Genomic DNA, 20,763 nt, shown 5'->3' with positions numbered 1-20,763 from the left:
GTCCCACTCCAGGCTTTACAGCCCTTGCTATGCTTCCACTAGAGTCCTGCTCTGTGCTTTACAGCCCTCGCCATGCCTCCACCACAGTCCCACTCTGGGCTTTCCGTCCCTCGTCATGCCTCCGCCAGAGTCCCATTCCGGGCTTTACAGCCCTCACCATGCCTCCACCAGAGTCCCATTCCGGGCTTTACAGCCCTCGCCATGCCTCCACCAGATTCCAGTCCATGCCGTGCAGTTGCCAGCATCCCACTCTGGGCTGTCTCACCGGCCCACTTTCATCAGCCCACTCTTGATCCACCGCCATCGCTCCGGCCCACGGCCCATCGCAACAGGACGCAACCCACGCATTCAGCTCCTGCCACATGGTTCCCAGTCACGACCTGGCTCCTTCCCGACTCCTTAGGCAGGTAGTTTAAAGGGGTGGGTGTGGGGGATATAAATCCTACAGAGGGAGAGAGAAGAACTGAGAAAAGAAAGGACAAAGATGGAAAGAGGAAGAGAACTGGTGAGCAGAGTGGAGCTCTGAATGGAGAGGTTTACCCTGTCGCTATCTTGCTGAAAGTACTTGCTCTAAGTTGAATCACTGGAGATCCAAAAACATATATATAATTATATATATTTTGTTTCAGTGACGCATTTTAATCAAACATAATGAAGTCAAAAGTGAACAAGCTTCCATTGTAAAAAGGAACAGATATTTCCTGATCATTTTTATCATCTTGAATAACTGAGGAAGGCACATTAGCTGCCATTCGTGGGTTTGAACTGCAAAAGTAGTTATTCACCTGTTAACCTCATAATATTCCAATTGAATTCCCATAGGCTATACTTACACAGGTTGCCTTAAAGCGACAGGCTAAGGTAATGAACATCAGAATTGCTTCTTAAGATATGATTCTACTCCAAAAGCAACACATCAGAAGATCAACTACTTATAAATCCGCTCAGATTCCTAGCCTGCAGGGAAGCATTTAATTGGTGGCTAGATGTCGGAGGAATGTAATGGGTGTGTGTCTGTCAAACTGGGCCTGAAAAATAGTCTCGATCACACCATGTTTTCAGAGTGCTTGCACACAGGCGTTACTCTCCAGAGAGGTTTGGTAGCTCTGAGGAAAATAACATGCAACACTGAACTGAAGTGACTAATTAGTAAAGAATACTGTTAATGTAATCTAGCCACAGGCCTGGAAATTTTTGTGGAATGGTAGCAGATATTATCTGCAATGATTGTGCAGATCAGCTATCATTGATATCATGCTCAGGGGACTGAATAGCCTATTTCTGTTCCTAAGAAAAATATTGTAATTCACTCAAACATTGCCACATTGAATCAGTCCCTTTGTATACTAGCTTGTAGCAGTTTCAAGTTAGTTATTTTGTTCCAAGAACAACATAAATCTGTCCAAATGACAAGCAATAATTCTCTCAGTTTATGACCAGGTAGGTTTGCTATCTTGTTAAATGTTCCAGCCAGGTGTAATTCCTACCACCTAACACAGCAATTTTTAAATCTCAACAAGATCAAACACATAGAGCAAGATTAATTACTTTTCATCATAACCCTGTAGCTATCTCCAGCTGGTGACACCAATTCAAAAGCATGATTCCAAGGGAAGACACAGAGGTACTTTTGTGCTGCAGAGATAGTGCATCTGCCTGTGAACCTGTGAGATCCAGGTTCAAGTCCCACTGCTCCAGAAGTGTGCAATAACACCTCTGAACAGGGTAAGTAGGAAAATAGGTTAAATGAAGACACAAGTACCTGAGGATTCAATACAGATACTTGTAGTAGCTGGTGTTTACACGATAAAAAAGCTAGAGAAAGTGATTTCGCTCATCCAAAGTCCAAAATAGTTTAGTAACCAGCAAGATGAAAGATTCAACTGGCACTATCCCCCATCTCTTCCTCTGCTACATCGATGACTGTATCGGCGCCACCTTGTGCTCCCACGAGGAGCTTGAACAGTTCATCAACTTTACTAACACCTTTCAACCCAACCTCAAATTCACCTGGACCATCTCTGATACCTCTCTCTCCTTCCTGGACCTCTCCGTCTCCATCTCTGGTGACCACCTTGAAACTGACATCTATTTCAAGTCCACTGACTCCCACAGCTACCTAGACTACCCCTCCTCTCACCCACCTTCCTGCAAGAATGCGATCCCCTACTCCCAATTCCTCCACCTCCGCTGCATCTGCTCCCAAGATGAGGCATTCCACTCCCGAACATCCCAGATGTCCTCTTATTTCAAGGACCGCAACTTCTCCCTTTCAGTGGTTGAAAACACCTTCGACCGCATTTCTTGCGTTTCCCGCACCTCTGCCCTCTCACTCCCTCCCCGCAATAAAAACAAAGATAGAATCCCCCTTGTCCTCATGTATCACCCCATTAACCTCCGGATTCAACACATCATCCTCTGCCACTTCCGCCACCTGCAATCTGACCCCACAACGAAGGATATATTTCCATCCCCACCCCTTTCTGCCTTCTGTAGGGACTGCTCTCTCCACGATTCCCTTGTCTGCTCCACACTCCCCACTAACCCCATCACCCCTGGCACCTTTCCCTGCAACCGCAGGAAGTGCTACACCTGCCCCTACACCACCCACCTCATCTCCATCCCAGGCCCCAGAAAAACCTTCCACATGTTCACCTTTACATCTGCTAATGTGGTCAATTGCATCTACTGTTCCCGATGTGGCCTCCTGTAAATCGGTGAGACCAAGCAGAGGCTCGGAGACCGCCTTGTAGAGAACCTGCGCTCTGTTCACAACAAACAACAATATCTTCCAGTCGTGAACCACTTCAGCACCGCCTCCTACTCCCTAGGTGACATGTCCATCCTGGGCCTCCTCCAGTGTCACAACGACGCCACCGGAAACTGGAGGAGCAGCACCTCATATTCCGCCTTGGGAGCCTACAACCCAATGGTGTCAATGTGGACTTTACTAGCTTCAAAATCTCCCCACCCCCAGCCTCATCCCACGACCAATCCTCCCTCTCATCCCCGCCTCCTTGACCTGCCCATCTTCTCTCCCACCTATCTGCTCCTCCCACCTCACTGACCAATCCCCACCACTGCTTACCTGCACTCACCTATCATCATCCCACCTACCTTCCCCAGAACCTCTCATCTGTGCCTCCTTGACCTTCCCTTCTTCTCCCCCATCTATCCGCTCCTTCCACCTCACTGACCAATCCCCACCGCTACCTACCTGCACTCACCTGTCACTATCCCACCTACCTTGCCCAGCCCCACTCCCCCTTTCTCTATTTATTTCAGAGCCCCCTTCCCCCTTCCCCATTTCTGAAGAAGGGTCCCGACCTGAAACGTCAGCTTTCCTGCTCTTCTGATGCTGCCTCGCCTGCTGTGTTCCTCCAGCTCCACACTGTTATCAACAAACATGTGGGTGCCGTTGACTTTGGCAAGTTGCTTTGGAATTCTAAGATGGTGAACTCCCTCTTCGATTCTCAGTGCATAACAAAGACCAAAACTTTAGTGAGATACTGAAGGAGCACTGTATTTTTTGAAGGCAGACCTCAGGCTGAGAAATTAAATCAAAGAACATGAAAGGCTGTTTTTGTGTTCCTGAGATACCAATCTGATAACATCTAAAATGAATGAAATCCAATCCAACTTCCTTCCCTCGTCCAGTTCCACCCAAATCATATTGTCTTGATTGCTCATCAATGTAATTGCTTTTCTGCTTCCTTGTATATAATCACTGTCATAATTTGCCAACATTTTACTGTTTTCAGTATTTTGTTGCATGAAATGAGGCAGCAAACTTTAAATTTAAGCTCTACATTTTTTGCAAGGTCTCTGCACTCCTTTGAATCTGGCCTCCTAACACCTTTTTAACTCGACTCTGTAGGCTATTTGCTCTGATGTGGCACTTAAATAGTCTATGCTTAATAAATAGATATTTTTACTATAAAAATAGATCACTGTGAGTCCTGCTGTAGGTCCCACCCTACCTCCAATCACAACTAGCTGACCCAAGAATGTCCAAGAACACTATTCATGTTTATGTGTGTATAAGAGACATAGAGGACTTCTGTGATAGAGGAGTAGACTTTCAGTTGGGTGAATGAGAGCTTTGATTTTGATTTGGAGTGGGAATGGCACAGTTAGATGTAGGAGTCAGATGCGAAGGTGCGGTCAGGATCAGTATCAAACCAACAAGCCTATCCCTTGATCTTAACAGTGAGAGACATGAATTATTTTAACTTCCAGGTTTCTCTTAAATGACCTATACATCTCAATCACAACCCAATCTGTTACCCAGCTGAATCCATCAGGGATTTGGCCAGTCGGCATAACGTACTGTGTCACTGACTGGCACTGAAGGAATTGTTTCCACAGGAGAGGAACTAGTGGCGAGGTCACCAAATTGGCAAATGGAAGAGATAAAAGAGGTTACAGAGAAAGCACTCTTGTTTTGGGAGGCCCGAGAAAACACTGCTATAATTCTTAAACCCAGGAATGTAAATTTTAAAAAAAATCTTAACTTTTGAAATTTTTTTGACTATAGCTCAGGTCACCTGTTAAAATAGCAAAGAAAATTCAAGAAGGTCCCACCAGTGTTAGGTAGCTACCTTTTATGCCTGTTCAGAAAAGCAGGTTAAAATTTGAAGACAGCAGGATAGAAGCAAGACATAGAAACAGAAATTGTTAGAAAAGCTCAGTAGGTCTGGCAGCATCTGTGGAGAGAAATCAGAGTTAACATTTTCGTTCGAGTGACCCTTCCTTCCTCAATTTGTTTTTTGTTTCTGATTTACAGAATCCGCAATTATTTCAGTTTTTATTTAGGAAGCAAGATATCATTGGATAATTTGCCTGGCTGATTCAATAATATGTTAATATTATACTGTATTGCTCTGTACATTTACATTACAAATCTTCTTGCACAGTAAGTAGCAGCATCAATGGCAAATCAATAGCATAAATGACTTACAAAATTATGTCATTAAAAATTAATCACCCAATTGGCTGCAATGATCATCCTGTGTTCATTTTCAGTGAAATAGGAGACTGGATGTCATTGCAAACTGTTTCTCTCACTGAAGAGCTCCTTACTTGTGAAGCTGTGTGTAACAAATTTTCTGTAATTGTTCTTTTGTTCTTCTTCAAGCTATTATAACCAGTTTTCAATATTTAGTTTCCACTTGTGTCATGGACAGAATGAATATATTTCCACACTGCTCATAGTCAATATATTTTTATAGACAAAACCTGGAAGTTTTCTCACATTCAGAGTGTGGATCCTAATTAAATAATACGAGCAGTCTCTAGTTTATGATCTCAGCTTTTGCACGTGACAGGCCTGGTTGCTTGAATGAAGTTGATGTTTTAAGATGAATTGAGTGTTTTGCAAAGTGAATTATTCCCAGTAGGCTATGTGGTTCCTTGTAGTCAATTTTCTAGGAGGTTGCTTCTCAGATGTACTTGAACTGGAATAGATTACATTCTGTGGCAGGCTGATGTCTCTCAGTTTGTTTCCCAGTCTGATTCACAGACTAGCTGAACTGATATTTGTGATAGCTGTGGTTCTGATAGCAAAAAGCTCTTAGATGAAGTTTTAAACAGTTTGGAAGCTATGACTGTTTCCATGGGACTTTGTACAAGTCCAAAGTCTTTTCTAAATAAGGAGCAATGTCAAACCTACAACCTATGCTGTGGTATAACACATTTGAGATTCACCCAGTCTATTTTGGATGAGAAAAATAATCTTACTGCAATGGAAGGTTGGTTATGTACAATCCAGTTTCATTTACCACAAATTATATTTTGTCCAGTGTGAAGCATGCAGTTTTACAGTCTGAAAATTCTGTAGCCTTTTTGTATTGGCTCATCCTTGTAGAAGGTGGTGTGTGAATTCCTGAATCTTTAATTTATCATGAAAAGCAAGAGGATTTGGTGGATCAGTCATGTCAAAGAATGTAATTGTGTCCTCAGACAAGGAATATATCAATCATAATCAGAAGGAATCTCATGAGGAAGAAAAGGTAAGACCACAATATCATAAGAAATAGGAACAGGAATAGACCATTCAGCTCCTCAAGCCTGCTCCAACATTCAATAGGATCATGGCTGAATTGACACTCTTCATGTCCACTTTCCTGCCCTTTCCCCCTTGACCTTTGATTCCCCAACTGATCAAGAATTTATCTATCTCTGCCTTAAATATACACAAGGATTTTACTCCTACTCATCTCTGTGGAAAGGAGTTGCAAAGACTCACAACCCCCTGAGAGAAGAAATTCCTCCTCACCTCGGCTTTAAATTGGGGGACTGTACCCTCTGTTCCCAGACTCTCCCATAAAGGGAAACATCCTCTCAGCATATACTCTGCCAAGTCTCTAAGGAATCCTCAATGTTTCAAATGAGGTCATCTGTCATTCTTCTCAATTCCAATGAGTAGAGTCATAACCTGTTTAAACCTTTGCTCATAAGACAATCCCTTCATACCAGAAGTCATCCCAACGAATTCTCTCAAATGTCAGTTTGAAGTAATTGACATGGAATTTTACATGACTTAATTACTTGATCAATGACCTTATTTATGACATGCCAATATATGGATTCATGTGCCAATTTCTTGTTCTTTTTCTGCACATATATAAACTATAGACCTGTAGTAAACCTTGGTCGACCATATGGGATGATGGCTTATTTTCCCTTGAAGATTACACACTAGGGAAGCCCTGTTTCCTCTCTGAATGCCCAGAATGAATGCATTAATTTGGGGAGCTGTCAGATGATTTTCTTGAGATCTTATGGTTGGTCGTAATCCGACATAGCTTTCTGATACTGCTCTGCTTGGCTGTGACCAATATGTATGAAACTGATGTTATGATGAAACAGTTCAGCTTTAATACTGTTTTATTGTAAGTCTATTGCCATAGCTTTATTTTTAATTGGTTTTGGAAGTCAGTGCAGAGCATCAAAGATGGCAATTTGGGGACCTTATTTGTATTGCAATCATAACATATAGCCTTGGAACTTAATAAACAGACATAATCGTCATGGAAGTGCACTTGTGAGATGTCTTCAACAAATTATTTCAAAAGGTCTGTGTTCAGTATGAATAATTAAATACTTAGAGTCATAGAGTCACAGAGATATGCAGCATGGAAACAGTCCCTTCGGTACAACTCGTGCTGACCAGACATCCTAAATAAATCTAGTCTCATTTGCTAGCATTTGGCCCATATCTCTTTAAAACCTTCCTATTCATACACCCATCCATATGCCTTTTAAATGTTGTAATTGTACTGGCCTCCACCACTTCGCCTGACAGCTCATTCCATACAGGCACCACCCTCTGCGTGAAAAAGTTGCCCCTTAGATCCCTTTTAAATCTTTCCCCTCTCACTTTAAACCTATACCCTCTTGTTTTGTACTCCCCCACCCTGGGGAAAAGATCTTGTCTATTCACCCTATCCATGCCCCTCATGATTTTATAAACATCTATAAAGTCACCCCTTAACCCCCAACAGTCCAAGGAAAATAGCCCCAGTCTATTCAGCTTCTCTCTACAGCCCAAACCCTCCATCCCTGGCAACATCCTTGTAAATATTTTCTGAACCCTTTCACGTTTCACAACATCCTTCCTATATGCAGAGGACCACAATTGCATGCAATATCCCAATAGTGGCCTAACCAATGTCCCCTACAGCTGCAACATGACCTCCCAATTTTTATACTCAATGCAATGACCAATAAAGGCAAGCATACAAAATGCCTTCTTCACGATCCTATCTACCTATGACTCCACTTTCAAGGAACTATGAACCTGCACTCCAAGGACTCTGTTTAGCAACACTCCCCAGGACCTTACCATTAAGTGTATAAATCCTTTTCTGATTTGCCTTTCCAAAGTGCAGACCCCCACATTTATCTGAATTAAACTCCATTTGCCACTCCTCGAGCCATTTGGGCCATCTGATCAAGATCCCGTGGTACTCTGAGGCAAACTTTTCCAGTGTCAATTACACTTCCAATTTTGGTGTCATCTCCAAACTTACTAACCATTCCTCCTATTTTAACATCCAAATTATTCATATAAATGATGAAAAGCAGTGGACCCAGCACCGATCCTTGTGGCACACCACTGGTCACAGGCCTCCAGTCTGAAAAGCAACCTTCCACCACCATGCTCTGTCTTTTACTTGCTGAATAATTACATATGGAACCAAATCCTGAACACGAGAACATAGAACATAGAACATTACAGCACAGTACAGGCCCTTTGGCCCTCGATGTTGCACCGACCTGTGAAACCAATCTGAAGCCCATCTAACCGACACTATTCCATTATCATCCATGTGTTTATCCAATGACCATTTAAATGCCCTTAAAGTTGGCGAGTCTACAACTGTTGCAGGCAGGGCATTCCACGCCCTTACTACTCTCTGAGTAAAGAACCTACCTCTGACATCTGTCCTATATCTATCACCCCTCAATTTAAAGCTATGTCCCCTCGTGCTACCCATCACCATCCAAGGAAAAAGGATCTCACTGTCCACCCTATCTAATCCTCTCATCATCTGGTATGTCTCTATTAAGTCACCTCTTAACCTTCTTCTCTCTAACGAAAACAGCCTCAAGTCCCTCAGCCTTTCCTCATAAGACCTTCTCTCCATACCAGGCAACATCCTGGTAAATCTCCTCTGCACCCTTTCCAATGCTTCCACACCCTTCCTATAATGCGGCGAACAGAACTGTACGCATACTCCAAGTGCGGCCGCACCAGAGTTTTGTACAGCTGCAACATGACCTCATGGCTCCGAAACTCAATCCCTCTACCAATAAAACCTAACATACTGTATGCCTTCTTAACAACGCTATCAACCTGGGTGGCAACTTTCAGTGATCTATGCACATGGACACCAAGATCTCTCTGCTCATCCACACTACCAAGAATCTTACTATTAGCCCAGTACTCTGTATTCCTGTTACTCCTTCCAAAGTGAATCACCTCACACTTTTCTGCATTAAACTCCATTTGCCACCTCTCAGCCCAGCTCTGCAGCTTATCTATGTCCCTCTGTAACCTGCAACATCCTTCTGCACTATCCACAACTCCACCGACTTTAGAGTCATCCGCAAATTTACTAACCCATCCTTCTACGCCCTCATCCAGGTCATTTATAAAAATGACAAACAGCAGTGGCCCCAAAACAGATCCTTGCAGTACACCACTAGTAACTGAACTCCAGGATGAACATTTCCCATCAACCACCACCCTCTGTCTTCTTACAGTTAACCAATTTCTGATCCAAACCGCTAAATCACCCTCAATCCCATGCCTCCGTATTTTCTGCAATAGCCTACCGTGGGGGACCTTATCAAACGCTTTAATGAAATCCATATACACCACATCAATCACTTTACCCTCATCCACCTGTTTGGTCACCTTCTCAAAGAACTCAATAAGGTTTGTGAGGCACGACCTACCCTTCACAAAGCCATGTTGACCATCCCTAATCAAATTATTCCTTTTTAGATGATTATAAATCCTATCTCTTATAATCCTTTCCAACACTTTACCCACAACCGAAGTAAGGCTCACTGGTCTATAATTACCAGGGTTGTCTCTACTCCCCTTCTTGAACAAAGGGACAACATTTGCTATCTGCCAGTCTTCTGGCACTATTCCTGTGGACAATGACGACATAAAGATCAAAGCCAAAGGCTCTGCAATCTCCTCCCTAGCTTCCCAGAGAATCCTCGGATAAATCCCATCCGGCCCAGGGGACTTATCTATTTTCACACTTTCCAGAATTGCTAACACTTCCTCCTTATGAACCTCAATCCCGACTAGTCTAATAGCCTGTATCTCACTATTCTCCTCGACAACATCATCTTTTTCCTGATGAAAAATATTTATTTAGCGCCTCTCCTATGTCTTCAGACTCCACGCACAACTTCCCACTACTGTCCTTGACTGGCCCTAATCTTACTCTAGTCATTCTTTTATTCCTGACATACCTATAGAAAGCTTTAGGGTTTTCCTTGATTCTACCTGCTAAAGACTTCTCATGTCCCCTCCTGGCTCTTCTCAGCTCTCTCTTTAGGTCCTTCCTGGCTAACTTGTAACTCTCAAGCGCCCTAACTGAGACTTCATGCCTCATCTCTACATAAGCCTCCTTCTTCCTCTTGACAAGAGATTCACCTTCTTTAGTAAACCACGGTTCCCTCGCTCGACCACTTCCTCCCTGCCTGACAGGTACATACTTATCAAGGACACGCAGTGGCTGTACCTTGAACAAGCTCCACATTTCAATTGTGCCCAGCCCCTGCAGTTTCCTTCTCCATCCTATGAATCCTAAATCTTACCTAATCGCCTCATAATTGCCTTTCCCCCAGCTACAACTCTTGCCCTGTGGTATATACCTATCATTTTCCATCGCTAAAGTAAATGTAACCGAATTGTTGTCACTATCACCAAAGTGCTCACCTACCTCCAAATCTAACACCTGGCCTGGTTCATTACCCAGTACCAAATCCAATGTGGCCTCGCCTCTTGTTGGCCTATCTACATACTGTGTCAGGAAACCCTCCTGCACACACTGGACAAAAACTGACCCATCTAAAGTACTCAAACTGTAGCGTTTCCAGTCAATATTTGGAAAGTTAAAGTCCCCCATAACAACTACCCTGTTACTTTCGCTCCTATCCAGAATCATCTTTGCAATCGTTTCCTCTACATCTCTGGAACTTTTCGGAGGCCTATAGAAAACTCCCAACAGGGTGACCTCTCCTTTCCTGTTTCTAACCTCAGCCCATATTACCTCAGTAGACGAGTCCTCTTCAAACGTCCTTTCTGCCACAGTAACACTGTCCTTGACTAACAATGCCACACCTCCCCCTCTTTTGCCACTTTCCCTGATCTTACTGAAACATCTCAACCCCAGAACCTGCAACAACCATTCCTGTCCCTGCTCTATCCATGTCTCCGAAATGGCCACAACATTGAAGTCCCAGGTACCAACCCATGCTGCAAGTTCACTCACCTTATTCCGGATGCTCCTGGCGTTGAAGTAGACACACTTCAAACCACCTTCTTGCCTGCCGGTACACTCCTGCGACCTTGAAACCTTATTCATGACCTCACTACTCTCAACCTCCTGTACACTGGAGCTACAATTCACGTTCCCATCCCCCTGCTGAATTAGTTTAAACCCTCCCGAAGAGCATTAGCAAATTTCCCCCCCAGGATATTGGTACCCCTCTGGTTCAGGTGTAGACCATCCCATTTGTAGAGGTCCCACCTACCCCAGAATGAGCCCCAATTATCCAGGTATCTGAATCCCTCCCTCCTGCACCATCCCTGTAGCCACGTGTTCAACTGCTCTCTCTCCCTATTCCTCGCCTCGCTAGCACGTGGCACGGGTAACAAACCAGAGATAACAACCCTGTTTGTTCTAGCTCTAAGCTTCCATCCTAGCTCCTTGAATTTCTGCCTTACATCCCCATCCCTTTTCCTTCCTATGTCGTTGGTGCCTATGTGGACCACGAGTTGGGGCTGCTCCCCCTCCCCCTTAAGGATCTCGAAAACACGATCTGAGACATCACGGACCCTGGCACCTGGGAGGCAACACACCAACCGTGAGTCTCTCTCGTTTCCACAGAATCTCCTATCTGTCCCTCTAGCTATGGAGTCGCCAATGACTAATTCTCTCCTCCTCTCTCTCCTTCCCTTCTGAGCAACAGGGACAGACTCTGTGCCAGAGACCTGTACCCCATGGTTTACCCCTGGTAAGTTGTCCCCCCCAACAGTGTCCAAAACGGTATACTTGTTATTGAGGGGAATGGCCACAGGGGATCCCTGCACTGTCTACCTGTTCCCTTTCCGTCCCCTGACTGTAACCCATCTACCTTTTTCCTGTACCTGAGGTGTGACTACTTCCCTGTAACTCCTCTCAATTACCCCCTCAGCCTCCCAAATGATCCGAAGTTCATCCAGCTCCAGCTCCAGTTCCCTAACTCGGTTTCCGAGGAGCTGGAGTTGGGTGCACTTCCCGCAGATGAAGTCAGTGGGGACACTCGTGGTGCCCCTTACCTCCCACATTGTACAGGAGGAGCATGCAACTGCCCTAACATCCATTCCCACTGTTCTGAATTCCCAAACAGACTATTGAAAAAAAAAACTAGTAACCTTACCAAATCGGTGCTCAGAACCTTTTTTTTGGTTAGAGGAGGAGGATGGCTAGGAGACACTACCTAGGTAGTGTTTCAGGTAAAGCAACCGCCCAAATATATTACCTCACTTACTCAGCCGTCCCGTGTCCGCTCCTGCTCAGCGTGCACTCTGCCTAATCACGAGGTAAGTTTTTAAAGGATTAACTTACCTTCCCAGCAGCCCCCTTGTCCTCGCTCTCACTGCTGCTGCCTAGAGCCAAAATTCACTATTAATGTTAAAGTACTTAGGATGAAATGTTATAAGGATCTTAGAACCAATAGTAGACATACTCCAAGGCACTCTTGGGAAGAATCTACTTCCCAAGTGGTGAACTTGGTAGGATAATAGCATTGAAGAACACTTAGATGATGGAGCATATTTGAGAATTTGGCAAATGTGCTGGTGATTGTCCTGTCATATGTACAGCATGTTTTTAGAGAAAACCTCAAGGAAGACATGAAAAATTTAGAATATAAGGTGAAAAAAGGTGAGGAGCAGGAAGGCTGAAGAAGGGTCTAGGCCCGAAATGTCAGCCTTCCTGCTCCTCTGATGCTGCTTGGCCTGCTGTGTTCATCCAGCTCTAAACCCTGTATATCTCAGATTCTCCAGCATCTGCAGTTCCTACTATCTTGGAAATCCAATGTCCTCTTATAGAACACAGTCTGCATTTGTCACAGAATGCTGGGCACTCTCTATGTGGGTGAAACAAACCACATACAGGATTTGGATGTTTCACTGAGCCTGTTGATGGTTGTAATAATTGATCCAGAGTCAAGCACTTACAGATGCTGCTACCCTGTTAATTGCTTTGAACTATAGCTTTTTTGCGAGTACGGCGTCAATGGTATAGTCTTTAGATTTGTACAGAAGTGATTTTCTGCAGGATATGATGGGTGTAGAAGCAATGATCAACTCTAAAAGCCTTTAAATTAAGTTAATTTAGGTGAAATCACACTTTCTAACTTTGTGTTGACATCTGATTATGAATGGTTGATTATAAAAGATGCTGGTTAGACTTCAGATGGAATACTGTGTGTAGCTCTGCGCACCATACTTCAAGATGGATGTGAATGCATTGGAAAGAGTCCAGATGAAGTTTATGAATATGGTTCCAGGAATGACACACTCTAATTATGAGGAAAGATTAGAAAAGTTGACTGCATTTCTGGGAAAGGAGAAGCCTAAGAGGATATTTGGTTGAAGTTTTCAAAATTATAAGGAATCCGGACAGAGCGAAAGTGTTTCCCCTTATAAATGGATCAAGAATTAGAGGACAGTATTAAAGTGATTTGTAAAAGAAGAAAAAATGAAGTAAAAACCTTTTTTTTTCCACACAGCACATAGTTAGGATCTGGAAAGTTTTGCCTGGAATTGTGGTGTAGTCACATTCAATGAAAGCATTAAAGAGACGCCTGGATGATTGTTTAAATAAAAACAAGGTGCAAAATTACAGAGAAAAGGCACAGAGTTCAGGTTCAAATGCTTAGAGAACCTGTGTAGGCATGAAGGAAATATTCATTTCCTTCTGTGCTATAACAATTTTGTGAGCCTGTTTCACCTGGGCTGTTGTCAATAAGACAAAGACAAGCCTATATCTCCTGAAATTGACTCAAAGTTTAAGATGTCTAGAATCTGAAAAATGCTGTCAGGCTCTTTGCAGTCATCAAAAATACTGGAGTGTTTTATTCTTCCTAACTTTTCGGTGCCCGAAGCAAGAAGAAGTTAAGTTGTGTCAGAACAATAGTGGATTGCCAGTCCATGGTTAAACCTTTGCCACCCATCTATCTTTCTGGAGCTTTATGTTCTTTAATTGAAGAATCTGAACTGCAGTGTTGCGTTTCTTTGCTGCTTTTTTTCTCTCTCATTTATTATTTATTGTTTCTGTTTTAAAAGATGCAGAATAGTGGTAGCATGTCCATGTCTATGGACATTCGTGCCAAACAAAAAGAGTGCTGATATTATAAAAGCTTTTTCTATCTTCTTCACCTTTTGGAAAAATATGTGATGGATTCAACTATTGCTGTATACAGTTAATATTTGTGTATGAAGTGATTTTTACATAGATTATCTTCTTCGAATGTTTAATGCTATCATTTCATGACTATTAAAAACCCTTATCATTTTTAATGAGGTCAGTAGCAGCCTTAGAACAGTTATTTTGAAAACAAAAGGTACAGTACGCACTGCATTTTAGTTCAGGGTTGTAACCTTCTGGTTTGTTTCCAGATTTTGGATGTAGTTATAACTTAACCTTTAAACTCAGAAATTTTAATGAATAATGGATTGGAAAATAACTTTTCGCAACTATCACACTGATGTCACCCTTTTAGCCTTTAGGTTTCACGTGCCGCCAATACTAGTTAACATGACTAATTTTCGTGTTACAATGGCTACAATGGCAATATGGTGCAATTAGCCCACATAGCATGTGCCACAAATAGTTGTGTATTTGCTAAGTTGGATGTCTTGAAGTTTATTTATAATCCAAATTACTTACAAAGTTATGATAACAAATTCTTACATGTTATGGGTAATGTGCTGTTTGAGGTTACTATGCATTACACACACAACCAACTGACGACATTGAATCTGTTGCACAGACAGCATGACTGAAGATGCGTTGCATGCCTTTATGTTGGAATGTCACATGTTGAGATATCATCCTAGAATCAACATATATAAAAGTACTTCTAGCCATCAAGTTCCCACTCAGAGTTATTTGCATTGTGCTGAGGACAAATCAGGCACAAAATAGTGCAGTTGAGTAGCATTCTTCCAAACAATAAAAATAAAGTTAATTCAGAAAACAATAGCATGATAAAGTTTGTCTGAAAATGGATTTATCTTATCAAATGAATAATTTGACAGTGTTAATCCACCAGTGAGTGTAAGTGATTGAAAACAGCTAACAAAATCTGGAAGACCATTTTCAGTTGAAGTGAGATCAAACAGTGAACTCCTTAGCAAGTTTCTTTGCGGAAAAAAAGGCTTAATTCTAATCTTTTCAAAATGCATCTGTTAACATTCTTATCTGTAAAAGGTTAAGTTTTATATTGGGAGACTCCACAGTGTTGCTAACAAGCATAATTAATTGATTTATCCTACTTGTAATTAATTCACCCAAAGGGTGCAGACATTTTTGAGAATGAGGCCACTTCGAACATTTTTAAATCAAGTGCAAAATATCACAGAAGTTTGAGATGCATTGCAATGCAATTCAAAATTCTGGGATATGTTGTGCTAGGTACTCCAGAATAAAAGGATTTCCAAGAAAACCAATGTAATCAAACGGTAACTCCAATCCCATAATTTTAGCTGATTTCTCAATATGAGTCTTTGCATGCAACTCTATATTTAATTGATAATTTTGCCTTGTGATTTTCCACATCAGTTGCATGCTAATGATATGCATTTAGGCATTTTTTTAAATTTCAAAATGACTTAATTACATTAAGGCTATTTTTTATTTCAAAATTGACTTAATAACCCTATTTGTAAAAGTTTCAACTGAAAAAAAAAACAATGAACTAGCTTTCATCAATTGTGTAACAAGCCTGGCAAAATGCCAGGACAAAAATTATAGGAAATCTACTTTTTGAAATGATGTGGAGTGGTTGACCAGAAGTTTACTGCAGAGAAATTATACAATGCTTCACAGTTTGTAAACAATGGCTACAAGTAATCAGGAATAAATCTGAATTCCAATTGCTTTAAAAGAAAGGCAATAATTTAAACAATAAACAGAAAGCAGAAATGAAAACCACTAAATACTGAAATTAAACCTCAAAATGTTATAAGCATCAGACCATGCACTGTGGGTAGTAGGAAGACAGAACTTCAATATTTCACTCTTGGATCCTTGCTTTCAACTCTCCTGAGCAGAAAATGGTAAGCTTGATGTGGGATATCTTGCTTTGCACAAGTTACTCTTGAGCCAAGTTGTTTGAACTTTGCTGGAATTTGGTGCCTTCTTTCAGAAGGAAGGGAAGAAGAAAAAGCAAGCAAGAAGGCAGAAGGAATAATTGGAAGAAGAAGATGTCGAAAGGTAGAAGGGAGGGAGGGATTAATGGAAGTAAAAATAAAGGAGGATAGAAGAGAATAAGGAAAAGAAATGAAGGGAAGAAATAGATAATGGAAAGAGGGGAGATTATGAACAAGGAAAGAAAGGATAGTGTATTGAGAATAATAGTTTTCAAAATGTTAACGCATGGCTTTTTGGACATGACATTATGCACAGAGCTTGATGACATTCAAGAGTTTTGCCTGATAAATAATACAGCACATTAAGAAAGAGTTCTTGGTGTTCATAGCATGGTAATCCTTCGCTGAGGGGAAAGACATTGACTGAGAATTTGGCTTTGTGCCCGGATGAGGTGCTCTGGATACTCAATAGTCACTGGTGTCTGATTTAAGAATGAAACATTTCTAGGAAAAGTTAGGGAAAGCTTGCTATTGACAGAAACCTTATAACCCTCTTATCAAGTCTGCCAGTGTGCATGAGAAACTTCATCATCTGACTTTCTTTGACAAAGATGCATCAATGATGAATGATTTGATGGAAACTGATGAATATCACTAATGACACTTGCTGCAAAGGATTTTCAGCTGCCAGCCGATAAGCTAGAGGCAGAGTGGAATTTAAAGCAGGACTTGGTGCAGGCTATTTAACAGGTAAACAAAAGCTCAACCTCTTTATTAAGTAAATAATAAAGAGTCTTTCTGAAGAGTATATTTAAGAAGACTCTCAATAAACTTGAGTAAAGACCACTGATGGCTGAAACTATATTAATGGATCATGATAAAATTAGAATATTTTCCAGCAAAATGCTGTAATTAGCACAATTCAATTTCATAATTTCACAATTCAAACAAATGAACAGGGCACCCGATACAGTGTCTACCCCTGGTACACTGTGTTAACTCGAGACTACTGCAATTGGGAAGCTCTTCTTTGAGATGCTGCTATAGTTACCCACAAGTACCAAGTTATCTGTAGATCTTTGTGTGATATGTGGAATAGTACTTGTTCAAGCCCTATTGAGATCCCCTCTCTCAACTCTGTTCTTGTACATTGATGTCTGAATCAGTGCCATTTCCTGCTCTCATCCTGAACTGGAAAATGTTGTCAACTTTGCTTCAAATTTCTGGACTTCTGTCACCTTTGTATGTTCCATCTCTGATTCTTCTCCTCCTTTCCTCTACTGCTCAATGTCTGTTTCCACGGATACCACCTCCAACACCATGAACTCATCTTGCCTAGCCCACCCCTGTGCTGCGTAACCTATGCCACTGTCGAAGTCTTCTTGATCTGTACACCCTTTGCTTACTATAATCTGCATGTACCACTCGTAAACAAAGCTCTTCACTGTATTTTGGTACATGTGATGATAAATAAATCCATCAATAAATCAATCAATCAACTCTTATGACTTACTCTTTTGGGACATTCCTTCTATCTTGCTCCCTCTATCCACTCTGGTTAAGACTTTCTTGAAAAACTCTAATAAATTAGTCAGATACAATTCCCCTTTAATGAAGTCATGCTGACTCTGCTTGATTAGATGAGAATTATTCAAAGGTACTGCTATTACTTCCTTGATAATTAAATCCAATATTTTTCCAACAAGGCTAATCAACACATAGCCTCCCTCCCTTTTCAAATAGGCATTTCCCAATGACATTTTTCCGATCCTCCAGGACTTCTCCAGAGTCCAAGGGTTTTTGGGAAATCGTAACTAATGCATCTATTATCTCCGTAGCTACATCTTTTAAGATCCTAGGAAGCAAAACATCAGAATCAGGGGAATTCTTTGCCTTTAGCCCTATTTGTTTATCTAATACTACTCCTCTAGTGATGGTACCTAATTCCTGTCCCCTTTTCTTTAGTATTCATGGTATGTTCAGAGTATCTTCCACTATAATGATTGCAAATGTGAAATTAGGAAGTTGCATCTTTTTGAAGTCAGAACAAAACAACAGAGTATTATTTAAATGAAGAAAAACTGCATTATACTGCAACACAAAGGGACTTGGGAGTATTTGTCATAAAACACAGAAAGTCAGCACCCAGGTACAGCAGGCCATCAGGAAGTCTAACGGAATATTAGAATTTTAGAATTAGAATTAGGTTTTATTATCATGTGTACTCAAGTACAGGAGTACAGGAGTACAGTGAAAAGTGTACAAACTCCTCATTCCCAGTGCCATTTTAGGTACAAAAATAGAAAATTAAATAAGTAAGTTTAAAAGTTCAACATTACAGATCTTCTTGGTGAAAAGTAGAAAAACAAAGAAATAAAGTTAATCGCTAAACATTACAGTCGTTCTTAAGGTATAGACCTGGGCTTTCCCCACAAAGGCTCGCTCTTCCCATGCTGGGCACATTTTCACCAGGGCTAGGCTAAATCCCACCTGGGCTCACCAGCTGCTACGCCACAAACTGCCATTGCTGCCAACTACCTGCTTTGCCACTGACTGCTATCGAGGATTACCAGGCTTTGCCTTTATTTCAAAGGTTTTGGAGTACAGGAATACTAGTAAAAAATAGATTTGTGAGTAATTTCCAAAAATAAATTGAATAAATACTTAGAATGGAACAACATTTCAGGACTATGAGGTTGAATAGACGAATAAGACTAGTTGCACAAATGTTCAGAAGAGTTACCAGAGGTATATTTGGGCTGAATGGCCTCCTTTTTTTCATGTATGTTTGAAGCTCTACCATCATTTTCTTGTGGAACCGAGGCTGCATGAATTAACCCCAGCCTTTCTTGTCAGAGCAGCTTATTGGCCTCAATTGCTTACAAAAGGTTCAATTGACAAATAGCACCTCCAAGAAATTGTCCAACAAGCCTGACTTTTAGATACATCAATCATGAACTGTGATGAATGTGATGTGCTTTTATTGACCGCAAGGGATTGAAATGTCTCTGAAATAAACAAAGTAAGTAATAATGACTCACTCTATAATGGGTCAGAACACACTGAGCAATAACAAACCATTAGCAGGTACATCCAATCTGTTATCTGTTAAAAAAGAAAGTAATTTACACTCAATCACACAAATCCAGCTATTAGACAGGAACAGGCAGAGAGGCATCTTTTAGTTCTGATGAGGCAGTTCAACTCAATTTCTGGTTGATGTCAAGTCCAAAACACACAAACTTCATAATTGATCAATAATTGACAACAGGACCGGACAAATCCATTAGGATAATATTGAGCTTAATAGATTTCTTAAAAAAAAACTAGTTCATGTGATGCAGTCACCAATGTCAAGACCAACACTTAGTGCCCATCTCTAACTGTGCTGTGTTGGAAGTGGTCAGACCCCATCATAGATGTAACCGAATGTGTTGTGTGCAGCCACTTCAGAGGGCAGCTTTGAGTCAGGCACAATGGTGATATCTGGAGACACATACGGACCAAAACATGGCAGACTTCCTTCCCTCGAGAACACTAAATGAATCAGATGGTTTATGTGACATGCAGGTAACCTCCTGGTCACCACTACATAGACCAACTTTTTAAACTTAAATTTGTAGAATTAAAACTCAACAGCTACTGCAGAGGGATTTGAATGCATGTCTCCAGATCACCATCTAGATTTATAGACTACTAGTCCAGTAACAAGCCACAATGTGATTATACTCCACTTGGAGTAGAAGAGCATTTGGTCTCCAGCTGGCTGTTGGTTTAGCAGGCCATGATGGTAATATCATGTGGGAAAGTGCAAAATTAATTTTGAGATAATTAAAATCAAAGATTATAAAACTAAAATACATAATGACATACGGAGTGATAACCATTTTCTTGAAGAGGAGATTGCGACGTGATCTGAAGGTAATGGCTGTTGGCAGCTAGGGGATTTTTCTTTTAGCAGTGCTGAAAATTAAATAGCATCTGTCTCTTTCTCATCTGATGACATTAACAGTATTACTAAACTTTCAAGGGCCAACAGGACCAGAATGAAACTCAGGAGAAAATTCAAAACGGCTGATTTCTTTGATCGAGCAGTTGGGGGAGGGGATTGTTAGTGGGCAGATGGCAGAATATCAGGGTAAAATTGTTACCCCTACATCAGGAGAGAGTTTGTGACTCTGCAAGCTCAATTCAGAGAAAGTGTTCCAAACTTTTGTGTTGGTGTTGCAGGTGCGAACAGGAATGGCGCCCACTCACCCTGAAAGAGATTGTGGAGGCAGCCTCAGGGGCTGTCAGGTGCCAAGCCAGGCTGTTTGAAAGGCCTACTTTGGTGCACCAGGATTTTGTTCCAGTTATACCAAGAAAAGTGGCTAAAACGCTAAGCTCAGTAAACAGTCAGTACCGTTTTGGAAGTTATGTAATGTCCACTCCAGCTCTACACCAGCTGCCCACTGCAAATGTGTACAGATTGAGGTGAGTCAGTGGGCAAGGCATGCATTCACAGGCCTAGGGCTGTTAGGCATTTGTGGACCAGGGTGCAAGAGCAAAATGGCCTCTTTGATTGTACTTGCTACTGATAAACTGAGTATGGATGTTTGCAAGGGCTGCCAGTATTGCGCAATTAAATTCAATTGGGGGAAGCAATGAAT

The 20,763-nt window shown here is 41.5% G+C and overlaps 1 protein-coding gene across 1 annotated transcript in view; it reads left to right on the top strand.

The window, feature by feature from the left end:
- The window catches only part of LOC125487829 (T-cell-specific guanine nucleotide triphosphate-binding protein 2-like), a 100,591-nt gene that overhangs the window by 43,824 nt on the left and 36,004 nt on the right, over positions 1 to 20,763 (top strand). Inside the window, exon 3 of the mRNA XM_048620232.1 lies at positions 20,345 to 20,531. Coding sequence (XP_048476189.1) covers positions 20,345 to 20,531 — 187 coding nt within the window. The remainder of the gene's footprint in view (positions 1 to 20,344; positions 20,532 to 20,763) is intronic.

This window comes from Rhincodon typus, chromosome 3, assembly GCF_021869965.1.
Source record: "Rhincodon typus isolate 14 chromosome 3, sRhiTyp1.1, whole genome shotgun sequence".
NCBI lineage: Eukaryota > Metazoa > Chordata > Chondrichthyes > Orectolobiformes > Rhincodontidae > Rhincodon > Rhincodon typus.
This window is presented reverse-complemented; position numbering and strand designations above follow the sequence as displayed.